Below are 13,576 nucleotides of genomic sequence, written 5' to 3'. Positions count from 1 at the left end.
GTTGGTCATCCTGCTGCGGATATGTGGACTCCAGAAGTTTCTGTCAGTTTTAGACAGCTTTGCTGTCATTACTACTGCAAAACGGGAGCCACAATGCGAAGACCAAGATTGTTAAGAATTTTTTTGTAAGGTAATAGTATTGAACCAATATGACGGGACATATTTGAGGAGCTAACTGATCTGATCTTGTTTCTATGCTACTGTAACACTTTAAACTGTCCATTAGGATGGTCACGGGTGGGCTGTCTTTCCCCCTGATCTAGCTGCTCCCCCAGTGGCATGCTGCAGCCTGACCTCTACTTAGCACTCACCCACAATAGTGTAGTCAAGACTGGGGGTGGTTGGGGCCAGCAGTGTGACACACAGTGGGCTGGCCAGCTAACATACTTCCCGCTCATACAAAGTCCCTCAAAAGCAAAAAGAATCAGACGGATTTTTCAAAAAAATGTTTATTTAATGAGTAAATAAATGTTACTTTATCTTTAACAATACGTTTTGACAGCCACTCCCTGTCCCAAATGTTACCATGTTTCCGTTCTTCAGGTGTTAGTGAACCCCGTGTATTTCCATTGCGGTTTCCTGGTTTATTTCAGATTCCCAACATTCACAGTTTTACATTGTTGGCTCAGTGACGAGCTTCTCATTTCATGTACTTTTCTTGGTGTTCAGCAAGAACTTTAGCAGACGACTTGGCGTCATAGAACAGTTCATTGATCTCCTCCACATGCTCCTTCTCGATGCTATCTTTCCCATTGATCTTTGCCAGCAGGTTTGCAGGGGTCAGCAGCTGCACAGAGTACCTGTGTCATAAACACACAACCGTTAACCTGAATACGTCTCTGCTCCTTATCCAATCCTTTCATTTCCCCAGTGTGGAAACAACTTATCGATGCAAATATTGGGCCAAAACTGTGGAGTACAAGTCTGCAGCACTGTCATGATACAAACTCCAGGAACAAAAATGATCCCAAAATCAGCTAGTAGACAAAATGAGAGAAGCTTAAACTATATAGCCCAGAGAAAGGGTTAAGGAGGACCTCACTGAGGTAAATCTATTTACCTATAACCAGCTAAGTTTGTTATGCATGTCACAAACTCTATTACCATTGGCACGCCTCTGAGTGGTGTTTTGATAGGACTTTTCCCACATGATAGAATCATAGAATAGTTTGGCACAGGAGGTGGTCATTTGGCCTATTGAGTCTGCATCAGTTCTTTCAAAGAACAATCCAATTAGTCTCGTTGCCCGGCTCTTTTCCCATATCCCTTCTAAGTATTGCCTTTTGAAGGCTATTATTGAATTTGCTTCCACCACCTTATAAGGCATTATGAAGCTACCTGTCACCTATCACCACTTGGAACACCACAAGCTGCACATTCCCATACTGTGCTTACAGCAGCACTGTTCAAACAGCTCCATGGCTCCATGGTATCAGCATTCCCAGTCTCCTTCCAGCAGGTTGGAGCAACTACTCAACATTTTACTTCACGTGTCCAGTTTCCCCTCTTTCTGAGTTTAAGTAAATGATCAGCGTTTCTATCAGAGACTGACTCTGTGAATTCTTCCTGTCACTAACTCCTTCATATTTCTGTCTAATTACTGCACCTCCAGTCACAAGTGTGTTCTACAAACAGAATTAACAGGACCCATTTTCCCCACCAACAGCTTCCAGCACCCTTTCCAGTTCCATCTTTGGGTTACGATTTTGCTGGGTTTGTCCTCTCAAGAAGGATCGATTCTTTCCTCTCTCCATGGTTTCTCTCCATCTGTCCTATCAACTGCTTGAACTGTATTAATTGGACCAGCTCTTAATCTTCTCTACCCAAGGAAATGCAATGTGGAACCTGTTCTCATATTTTAACACTTTTATGCTTTGTATCATTCTGGTAAATTTGCACTGCACCCCTGCCAGGGCAAAAAAATAGCTTTCCTGAGATGTGGTGCCCAGAACTGAATGTGTTTATTCCAGACAGGGTCTAGCCAGAGCTTTAAATAAATGTGACATAATAACTCCCCTCTCTCGGGGAAATTTGCTTCGGGCTGACATTCCATTGGTAACACTGCAGGAAATTCACTCTGAATGGCATAAATATACATTGGGCCACAAGGATAAGACATTATCAATTTAGATGAGTGAGGAGTAAGTGGATTGAAAAACACTTCTTTCCTCAAAAGATGACACCACCTAGAATTATCTACCAGGTTATTGGAACAAAATACTTTTGAGTTCCAGTAGGGGTTTGTAGGTTGACTGCATTAGGATAATTGAGAGGGATGATGGGCCAAATTCCTGTCTCTGGTTTAAATTTCTCTTCCTCTGTTAAGCTGTGCAGAATCAAAAGGTTTTCATAACTTAATTTGAACAAATTTATTAAAAAAAGCTCTAAAATCAATATTCATGCTTGAAACATTTGTTTAACAGGATCAAACAATCTATCTGGGTCGGTTTACTTGGCTAAATCCTATCAGATTGTGGGTCGCACTGATTGGTGGAAGATGCCTCGTGTTATTGGATGTCTTCAAAGATGGTTTTCAGCCAATGGGAGGAAACCTTACAGAGAGTTCACTCCCTTGAAAAATGGATGTTGAGAGCAGGGGGCGCAGAGACGAAATGGCAGGTCAGGAAGTTTAAACTTACAACAGGAAAGAAGGGTTTATAGCATGTGTAGGAGAGAACAAAATTGGAGCTAAAATATAAAGAGGGCAAACAATGAAAGAGGAAATTGCAAAAGAATGACCCTCAACATGTTTAACCAACACAGGAACCCAACCAAGAACACCACACTAGATTGTATTCATACTGTTTTGACTATCAGAAGTTGTGACCAAACACTAATGCCTGTCAGATTGTGCTATTGAGTGCTGTGGCCAGATATCAGCAAACTCTTCGTCTCAATGAAAGTGAACAATATATGGAACAGTTTCCTGTATAGAGTAGCGGAGGCAAAAACCTTGCTTGGGCTTATTTAAGAACCAAATGGATGTTGCAATGGGTGGGGGGGTGGGGGGCGGTGTGTGTGTGTGTGTGTAATGGTGCAAGCTGTAGAATTAGGATGGATGGATGGATTTAGATGGTTTGGATACCGTAATTATCTTGTGATGTAAGTTTTGGTTGAAGACAAGACCAAGTCTGGTTGTGATACCCTCTATGATCAAACAGCCTGATGCCACACACTGTCCAAGCTTACATGTGAAGGATGATGAATTTGGGGGTGAGGCATTGCAGGGCTGCAGGTGTCCAACAAGAAGCCAGGGTCTTCCATCAGGAGTAAACCCTGCCCCCACATAAAGGTAAAATGTCCAGAAAGCTTCCAGCTGACCAGGGTTGTTGCCTTTTAGCAAAAATAGTTAAGAAATTAAATTATAAAATTGGATAAGAGGATCATCAAATTTGGACAGATTTTAGATTAGGCCTATATTCCCCAGAATTTTGCAGAATCGGGGTGATCTCACTGAAACATATAAAATTCTTAAGGGGAGGACGTTTCCCCTGGCTGGAGAATCTAGAACTGGAGTCATAGTCTTAGAATAAGGGCTTGGCCATTTAGGACTGAGATGAGGAGAAATTTCTTCACTCAAAGGGTTGAGAGATTTCGGAATCCTCTATCTCAGAAGCCTATGGATGTTCAGTCATTGTATATATTCAAGACAGAGGTCAATAGATTTTTGGAAACTAAAGGAATCTCGAGATGTATCGAAATAGTGTGGAAGGATGGAGTTGAGGTCAGCTATTATCTTATTGAATGGTGGAACTGAAACGAAGGGCTGAATGGCTTACTCCTGCTCTCAGCACTGAAAGGACAGTAATGAAAGTATGTTGATTTTTGAATTCCAAGGCAATAACGACTGAAGGGCTCTTAGTTTGTCCTCCGTGCTTCTGTGAAAATATCTTAGTTTAAAAACCTTCATAATGTACAAAAAAACTTTGGATTGCTAATATCTGTGCCAGTTATCGCACTGTAAGATTTCGTTAACTGCCTTTGTTTTTAAAAGAGCTTTTTTTTGAGAAACCTTTTGTGTCAAATCCCAAGGGCCCCTACCTACAGCACCATTCATCTTCCTGTGACAAGCTAAAACCAATAGCTATTACTAAAACTGTTATTCTACAGCGCTAGCTAAAATTAAATACCGCCTGTGAAGAGTTTTTTGGCTGCAGGTAAAGAGGATGATTTAAAACCCTTGTCTCGGACTCCTGAAAGTGTCATCGTAAGGAGAGCAGCAAATCATTCCTGCTTGCTGGGGTCAAAAGAAAAAAAAAAGCAAATGACATTATCAAGGTCTGGACAAGAGCCATTATTCCTTAACAAAGCAGCAATGGGTACTCACCGCAGTGTTGTCTTAGTGCCGATTTCTCCCAGGTGTAGCAAGGCATCCTCACTGATGCTGATGCCTTCTGTCTGTGCTCGAATCTTGATTATCTGCCGAGCAGGGAGAGTGGGGATTAAGAAAGAAGTGAACAACAGATCCTATAATTGTCAGTGCAATTGATCCTTCTGTCAGCACAAATTAATGGCCTGTTCACCACCGGATGATTATTCAGGCCAAAGGCTAACAGTTTCTTCAGGTCTGCAGATAATAGAATAGGACTGGAATATTTAAATAAAAAATGGATCTGCCTGAAATTACATTATATTTGCTAAAAATGTGGGACTGGTGTAGATAGGACTGGTTTGTTTAAACTAATAAACTAATAAACAAGTCCAAAATGCTTTTTACTCATTGAAAAGATTTAAATAAACTCCCCCACCCCCCCCCTCCTCTGGCAATTTACACCAGGTAGGGTTTCCATGGGGTCTGGCTGCCCTTTGCCATTGTCCAACTGGACATTGATCAACTGTGGCCAATGTGCTGGCATGCTATTTGACTGCAGGAGGCATCACATCCGACCATGATCCTGTCCTCAACAGACATCTAACATATGTTTTCCAGCAGTGATGCGAACTGGGAGCCTGGTTAATTTTTCTCTTCATCTTGGGTGTTGCCGGTGGTGTGGAACCTGGATTTAGCACGGAAAGTTCCTGACCTGTATATCTCTTCTCTGCACTGAGAAGCGTGATCATGCATCCAGCCACTGGGCGACTGTTGCTGGTGGGTGGGGGAGGAGGCGGTTCAATGTCACAGGGCCATAAAAGCTTCCCTCTCGACAATTTTTGTTGTTGAATGCTCATAAAGCAATCCCCAGCCTCCAAGCTTCTTCCTGAGAAATCTACACATATTTCTTTCCTTTTCCAATATGAGGTGTACATACATTATAAACATATCCGCTTTAACCTGGATACCTCTCAAGACTGTGACAGGACTATCCCTCATGGTAGTGCAGGTTCCATTAGCGAACTGGGGCCACTTGATTCAAAATGAACCTCGTCAGGTATATTTCCACAAAGCTGGACCCCATAAAGACCCTGCCCTGCTTCTCTTCCCTTTCCCTACCACCTAGGAAGATCATTATTAATTGGCCAGAAAACTGGAAAACATTGGTTTGAACCCTTGTTAGGGGTGCAGCATGTACTGGAGCACCATCTTGAGTAGGTGCTTGGTAGTGTGGAGCTGATGTAAGCAACCCAACCAACAATGAGAGAAATGAAACCCTGCGTAAACAAGCATGTGTGGTTATTCAGTCTGCAGATTGCACCTTGTAGCAGATTAGATCCACTGTGTGATTGCCATCTACCTTCAGCTCATTAGAAGGAACAATACTGCTTACAACATACTAATAAATTTGATGCTCTAGATGTCCACACCCAGTGTTGCATGCCAGGCTTACATGCCTCAATATCCATTAGTACTCATGTAAGTGGCTTTGGCAGAGACTTGTCCACCTTGAGGCTGATCACCAACCTTCCCCCAACTCAGTGTAGCGCCAATATTTAGTCCTCAAACAACATCACTTAAAAAGTAGATGATATGGTCATTATCTCATTGCTGTCCATAGGACTCTGCTGTAGGCAAATTGGCTGCTACATTTTGATTTAATCATTCCTGGTGATGTGAGCTTCACCAGCAAGGCCAGCATTTGTTGCCTCTCCCCAGCTGTCCTTGAGAAGGTGGTGGTGAGCCACCTTCTTGTACAGAACAGTGTCTTGGGAGTCCATTTCAGAGGGCAGTTAAAAATCAACCACATTGCTATGAGCTTGGAGTCACATCTCTGCCAGACCATGTAAGGTCTGCAAAATTCCTTCCCTAAAGGACATTTGTGAACCAGTTGGGTTTTTATGACAATCCAGTAGTTTTAGAGTCATCATTACTGGGGCTAACTCATTATTTCCGATTTACTTAACTATTGAGTTTAAATTCACCAGCTGTCATGGTGGGATCTGAATTCCTGTCTCTGGATCATTAGCCCAGTCACTTAACCACTATGCTTCCGTACCCTAAACATTACATTAAATCTTACATTGCAGAAGTGACTACACTTCAAAAATACATCATTGGTTGTAAAGCACTTTGGGATATTGTAAACTTGTGAAAGGAGTTAAATAAACGCAAGACTATCTTTCCTGTAATTATTTCCAATTTTCAGCCACAAATCCACTGTACAGATCACATAGCCTGGGCTTTACACATGACTATCTGAAGTGCTAACAATGGCTCTCAACAAAAGTAGCACAGACTCCCTTGCGTCATGGTGTAAAGTTAAACAGTATTGACTTAATGCACTTGCCCCTGCATACGCTTGCTAATCCCTCACAGGCAGATATCTGATTTACACCAGCTCCTTGCTGGAACGCACACACACAGTATGACGACCTTTGATATAATGCACATCACTTACAGCCTCCTCACTAACAGATAAATCACATAAACACATTGGTTCTATAAATAAGTTTACTGTATGATTTGCAAAGACAGTCTTACAAAGAAAAGTCTCTTGTATTACAGCTCCCTGAATACACAACTCCTTCCGTTCTCTTCTGTCGCAGCTTAACTCATTAGAGCCAAGTGTCCCTGCTGTACTAGTGTGACACTCCTGTTTACCTGACTCTCACTGTCATTCATCAGAATTACTGCACTCAAGGACTCAATGCTTGTGACAAATATTTACTCCAATGCTCATTCAACAAAATTTCCCAACCAGGGAGCAAACCCTTTGATAAGGATATCAAGTTTGCTATACCCACCGCCCACATTCTCCTGATTTGTGCTGGGGCACCTTTCCACAAGAGCTGACAGGCCATTCTACAATGGGAGGGCCAAATCTGATTTTTCCCAGACGCACTGTATACACACAGGTATTTGAGTAGGGTGTCACTGGTTACTATAGCATGAACTGTAGTCAATTCCCTCTTCACCAGTTTGGGTATTGGGTAATGCTGTCCTGGCTGCAATCGTCTAACACAGCACTGATTGAATTTTGAGCTTTATGATCTGAATGACACAGTTACCCACCAAAATTCGGCACATCTTACAGGAATAGATGCTGCATAACTTAAGAGCAGGAAACCATCAAAAAATGCAAACTAACCAAAACAGATCAAGGCACTGAAGTCAAACAACACAGGAAAACACAAGTGGTTTAATTCAATTTTCTAATAAAGAAATTAAAACCTAGCAATCACTCCCTGCTACACACTTTGTTACACCTCCTGAGCTTACACAGGATATGAAAAAAGCAGGGAGGTGTACCCGGTGACCTAGTGAGTAAGGCCAACCATTCAGTGTGGTACTGAGCTGTACAGGCCAAGAAGGACCCAGGTTCAATCTTCTGGTTCATGCAGTTAGCTGATTTCCACTGGGTAGACAGTAAGGATGTTGCATTTAGCTTGGGTGTCCCTGGGCTAAAGAGACAAGAAAGCCAGTCCTGGAAAATGAACACATAACGATACCACAGGATGTGAAGATCAGGCTTGGCTGCGATGACCTTCATGGATAAATAGCTTAACAACAAACTTAGAACTATAGAAAAGCTATGGTGCAGAAAGAGGCTATTCAGCCCATTATGTCTGCACCAGCCAAAAAAAAAAGAAAAGAAACTAGCTGCTCATTTTAATCCCACTTTCCAGCACTTGGTCCGTAGCCTTGCAGGTTACAGCACTGCAGGTGCAGATCCAGGTACCTTTTAAATGAGTTGAATGCTTCAGCCTCAACCACCAATTCAGGCAGTGGATTCCAGACGCCTGAATTCTAGACCACCCTCCGGGTGAAAAAGTTTTTCCTCATGTCCCCTCTACTCCTTCTACCAGCCACCTTAAATCTATGTCACCTGTGGAATGCCCCTGGAAACCATTTTACATTTGCAAAAACATCCATTGATAATTACCCTTTGTTTCCTGTCACTGAGCCAATTTTGGATTCAACTTGCCACCTTCCCCTGAATCCCACGGGATCTCAAGTTTTCTGACCACTATGGTTTCTAGGTGGTATGACAGCTAATTATAGTGCACTCAACATCTTTGAAATCAATACTGCAGGCTAACAGAGAAATAAACTGCAGACACTACAAGTGATTATAGTTCAGGGTTTCGATGTTGCTGTGTTGTTATTTTTTTTAAACTTATTCTTCACGACATGTAGGTGTTGCTGGCAAGGCCAGCAATTATTGCCCATCTCTACGTGTCCTTGAAAGAAGAGATGGTGAACTGCCTTAGTGACTTGCTAGCTAGGGCAGCTAGAAGTCAACCACATCAACTTGGGTCTGGAGTCACACATAGGCCAGTCTGGGTAAAGACAGATTTCTTTCCCTAAAGGACATCAGTGAACTAGATGGGTTTTTACAATAACCCAATGGCTTCATGATCATCATTAACGATACTAGTCCTTTAACTGCAAATTTATTTTATTAACTGGATTTAAATTCACAAATTGGCATGGTGGGATCTGAACTCAAGTCTGTGAATTAGTGGTCCAGGTTTCTGGATTACTAGTCCAGTAACATAACCACTACGCTATTGTACCCGTAAACCATTAAACCCCTAGATGAGATCACTGCCTTGCAATAATCACATTTAATTCTTTCTCTACAGTCTTCTGTTCCTTGAGCTTACATGATAAAAACAAGGATGTAGCTAACTGATGTCATTAAGCTATTAATGTATATAATATTATTGGAAAATATTTTTCTTTTAAAATAGAGGTTTAGTCTGAGGGTATGTTGGATTAAAGCCAACTAGTCTGGGTGCTTTGAGTACCAGTTTTGATATGCAAAAGAGATAGCGTGCATTTGCATTTTTTTTGGAATAGAGCATTCAAGAAGTGGGGTAAAAACTGACACCTATCTAGCAGATACCAAGCAATATGTTTATAATACTAATAAAATTGGTTGTATGAAAGGGGTTTTATTGTTAGAAGAGGCTGGTGATACAATGAGAATTTACATTCAATGGGCAGTGGTAGGTGTAACTTCAACAGTTTTTGGGTGTGCAGAGCAGAGTGAGATCGAAAGGCAGCTGTAAGCCTCCAACTGTCTCCACAGGAACCAAAGTCAAAAGAACCTCATTTTGAATTTGTAAGGTGAAAATGCTTTGCCTGGTGTCTGGTTAAGTCTATGGGTTGCTGTTGCTTTAATGAAGATTAGTTCGGGAATTTGTTAAAAGTTATGCTAGTGGTAGTTTGTAGCCATGTGTAACCTGTGTAAATTAATAAAATGTTTCATTTAGTTTAATGTAAAACCTCTAGAACTGGTGGTCTGATTCTTGAATTTAGAGTCGCATCATTATAGGGTATGACAGTTGTTTAAAGTTTCCCTCTGCGATTTTTAAATAACTCAGCTGTACCAACTGCATAGTTCATAACACTGGTAGAAACACAGAAAGGCACAGGAGGCGGCCACTGGACCCACTGCGTCTGTGCTGACTGATAAAGAGCTGCTCAGTCTAATCCCACCTTCCAGCTCTTGGTCCGTAACCTGTAGATTGCATAGTTTACATTTATGAGGCAGAGTTCAAGTTTCTGGTGTCTCAACGTGCTCACTCTGGAATTATTGGGTCGAATAACTTTGTGTTACATCATCCTATGATAAGGTTGATTACAAATAATTAAATAACCAGCATAGATCTATATATTTTTGAAATAAAGGAGAAAAGCTGAGAACACTATAAGTATACATCATGTCAAACAATATCTGAAACAGGAGGATAGGCTAATGTTTCAGATGAGACTCCTGCTGTATCACACTTTGCTAGCACCTTCTCTCCTGAACATGCTGTATAGGCAGGGTGTCTGATGCCAGAAGGGAATCACAGCTGAATCCAATCCGGTTCTTGCCCAGTGTGCTTCCTGGCAAGAATCACCGGACAATGGTCAGAAGCAGGAAAAGTTGCTTGATTGCCTTTTTGATGAGACCGTTATCTTAAGGTGACAATTTAGCACAGTACTGACGAAGTGCTGCAATGTTGGAGTTTGCCTGTTTAGGTAGTCTCAGCTGTGGTTCAGCTGGTAGTACTCTCGTCTTTGAGTAAGAAGGTTGATGTTACAAGTCCTACTCCAGGACTTGAACACAACAATCAAAGTTGACACTCCAGTGCTGAGGGAGTGATGCACTGTCAGAGGTACTGTAAATTTGATGAGATCCCATGAAGAGCAGGAGAGCTCTCCAGTGACCTGGCCAATATTTTTCTCTCAACATCACAAAACAGGTTATCTGGTCATTATCACCATGTTGTTTTTGGGAGCTTGCTGTTTTGAAATTGGCTGCTGTTTTTCCTAAATTATAACTGTAGCTACACTTTAAAAATATTTCATTGGCTGCAAAACACTTCTGAATATCCTATGGCCATGAAAGGTACTATTTCAAGCTAAGTTTTTATTTTGTTCTGTTCAGGTAGATTTAAAAGATCCTCTGGTACTGATTGAAGAGGTGGTGGTTCTCCCAACGTCATGACCAACATTACCAAAATAAAAAAACTCATCTCATTTACTGACTGTCAGACCTTATTTGCAAAACTGGAAAATACATATGTTGACATAAGAATAAGGAGGAGTAGGCAACTCAGCCCCTTGAGCCTGCTCCGTCATTTAATAAGATTGTGGCTGATCTGATAGTAACCTCAAATCTGCATCCCGTCTACTGCCGATAACCTCCTTACTTACTAAGAATCTATCCACCTCTGCCTTAAAAATATTCAAAGACTCTGCTTCCACCACTTTTTCAGGAAGAGAGTTACAAAGACTCACAACCCTCAGAAAAAATTTCGCCTCATCTCCTTTTTAAATGGGCAAGCCCTTATTTTTAAACAATGACCCCTAGTTCTAGATACCTCCACAAGAAGAAATATCCTCTCCACTTCCACCCTGTCAAGACCTCTGAGGATCTTATGTTTCAGTCAAATCGCCTCTTACTCCTAAACTCCAGCTGATACAAACCTAGCCCATCCAACGTTTCCTCATAAGACAACTCACTCATTCCAAGTTTTAGTCTGGTAAACCTTCTCTGAACTGCTTCCAATGCAATTACATCCTTCCTTAACTAAGGTGACCAATTCTGTACACAGTACTCCAGGTATGATCTCACTGGTGCTCTGTATAACTGAAGAATAAGCTCCCAGCTTTTGTGTTCAATTTCCCTTACAATAAATGATAACATTCTATTAGCTTTCCTAATTACTTGCTGTACCTGCATACTAGCCTTTTGCGATTCATGCACTAAGACACCCAGATTCCTCTGCATCTCAGAGCTCTGCAATCTCTCACCATTTAGATAATATGCTTCTCTTTTATTCTTCCTTCCAAAATGAACGATTTCACATTTATCCACATTACACTCTATTTGCCAGATCTCTGCCTGCTCACTTAACCTATCTATATCTTTCTGTAGCCTCCTTATGTCCTCTTCACAATTTACTTTCCCACCTATCATTGTGTAGAGTGACATAGTGAGTGAATGCACTTCAATAGCTAGTTAATTAGCAGTGAAGCACTTTCAGACATCTTGAGGATATGACAACATGTTATGTAAATGCAAGGCATTATATGAATGCTGTTTCTTCCTTTGCTTCGGCCAGGGGCATGCAGTCCATACTGGACTCCATATAGGAGCGTGCAGCCCTACTGGGACCAGCTAACCTTGTAAAGAGGTGTCAAAAGTCCAACCTTCTGGTCTACACGACTTAATGTCACATGTTTACTCATTGAGGCATGAGGTGAGACCTTCTCTGTCTGGTTGGTGACGGTTGTATTTGAGAGAGACAGACAACTTTTGTCTCAAACCGACTTTAGAGAGATATGGCTTCTCGTAAAGCATTTCACTGTGTAATTGGTAGCATAGGACATTTGGCAACAACACCGACTGTGCCATTACTCAATAGGTTTTCTCCTTCAGATTCTAACTGGTTTAACATGCGATGCAGCTGTGCAAATGGGGACAACAATGCACATGTTCAAAGACAAAAACATTTCTTTCTAACAGGAATGAATAGAATGTGTATGGGTGAATTCAAAAGTACAAGTAATAACTTAAGGCAAGTGTCAGACCTGCTTGTGTCAAAGACTCCAAATGGAAGTCGTCATTTGTAGGTTGAGAGTAAGGGAATCGCTTGAATAGAAGTCCTGCTGTGGGGTAGAACTAAAGTTCCCTTCTGGGGAGTTCACTTATCTGCACTTGGCCCCATTCAGCCCCCCTCTCCAATTTTTCTTCCAGGATAGGTTGTCTCTCAAACTCTCCTGCTTCACCCTGCCCGCTTTGGCTCAGGTTCCCACTCTTCTTTTGACTTGGGTTTCCGGGTGACATTCCCCTCCTCTACAGCATCCAATCTCTTGCTCCCTTTTCTCAAAGTCCCACTTTCTTCCTTTGCACAGCGATAGCTGCAAGTGGAGCAGCATTGTGCATTAGAGTCAGGTTTTTGGAGAGCCAGTGATTGATGAGGCACCTCATGCATGGGGCCATAGATTTTCCTTTCTTTCCGGGTTTTATCTTTAAGCTAAATAAGGGTGGGGGAGGATGTGCAAGTATATAATAAAGCAGAAGCAAGAAACAGAACACCTTAGGCTTTCACTGAAATCAAGCAGTTACATATCAAGTATTCACTGCATTTTTTTTGTGCAGCTAATGTTCGGTTAAATGTCTATATAAAGGTCTATATAACCTGCTACACCTTTCTAAACGACTAAACGTTGTTTATTGATTTAGTTTATCGTAATCGCTTTGCTACTTTCTTGTTTACAATAGTGCCAGAGTGAAAAATAACTGGCATTATATGAAACTCTCACTCCTGGACTTATCTCTATGATGCTACACATAGCATCATTATCCAGGAAGTCCTTATCACTTCTGCTGCTGATGTTGGGCTGCTCAATGATTCAGACCAGTTCTATGCCAGCTATTAACAGTCAGCATTCTTCTCGCTTGCAAGCCTTTGAACATTATAAAGCTGTTACTATTGACAAGGGCCTTAGATAATTATTTTAGCTGCAAGAATATACAAGATAAGGACAAATCTGGCTTTTTTACCTTTTAATTATTAAATCTAAAATTATTACAATTGGTGATATTCTCTATTTTGTAGATTTTTTTTCCAATCAGAGAGGGAGTTTGATGATAGATAACAGAAGATTTTCCATTCTAGGAATCCAGTGGTTGCCGCAGACACTCTCAAATCAGGTACAGCACACAGAGTAAAGCTCCGTCTACACTCTCCCCATCAA

At 41.4% G+C, this 13,576-nt stretch overlaps 1 protein-coding gene across 1 annotated transcript in view; it reads right to left on the bottom strand.

Moving 5' to 3' along the window:
• Positions 1-433: 433 nt before the first annotated feature.
• The window catches only part of ruvbl1 (RuvB-like AAA ATPase 1), a 60,590-nt gene continuing 47,447 nt past the window's right edge, over positions 434-13,576 (bottom strand). The window contains exons 10-11 of the mRNA XM_041192641.1: positions 4,328-4,419; positions 434-800 (exon numbers count right to left, since the gene is read on the bottom strand). Coding sequence (XP_041048575.1) covers positions 641-800; positions 4,328-4,419 — 252 coding nt within the window. The 3' untranslated portion in view covers positions 434-640. The remainder of the gene's footprint in view (positions 801-4,327; positions 4,420-13,576) is intronic.

The sequence above is a fragment of the Carcharodon carcharias genome, chromosome 7 (genome assembly GCF_017639515.1).
Source record: "Carcharodon carcharias isolate sCarCar2 chromosome 7, sCarCar2.pri, whole genome shotgun sequence".
Lineage (NCBI taxonomy): Eukaryota > Metazoa > Chordata > Chondrichthyes > Lamniformes > Lamnidae > Carcharodon > Carcharodon carcharias.
Note: the sequence above shows the minus strand (reverse complement) of the source record. Positions and strands in the feature narration are given on the sequence as shown.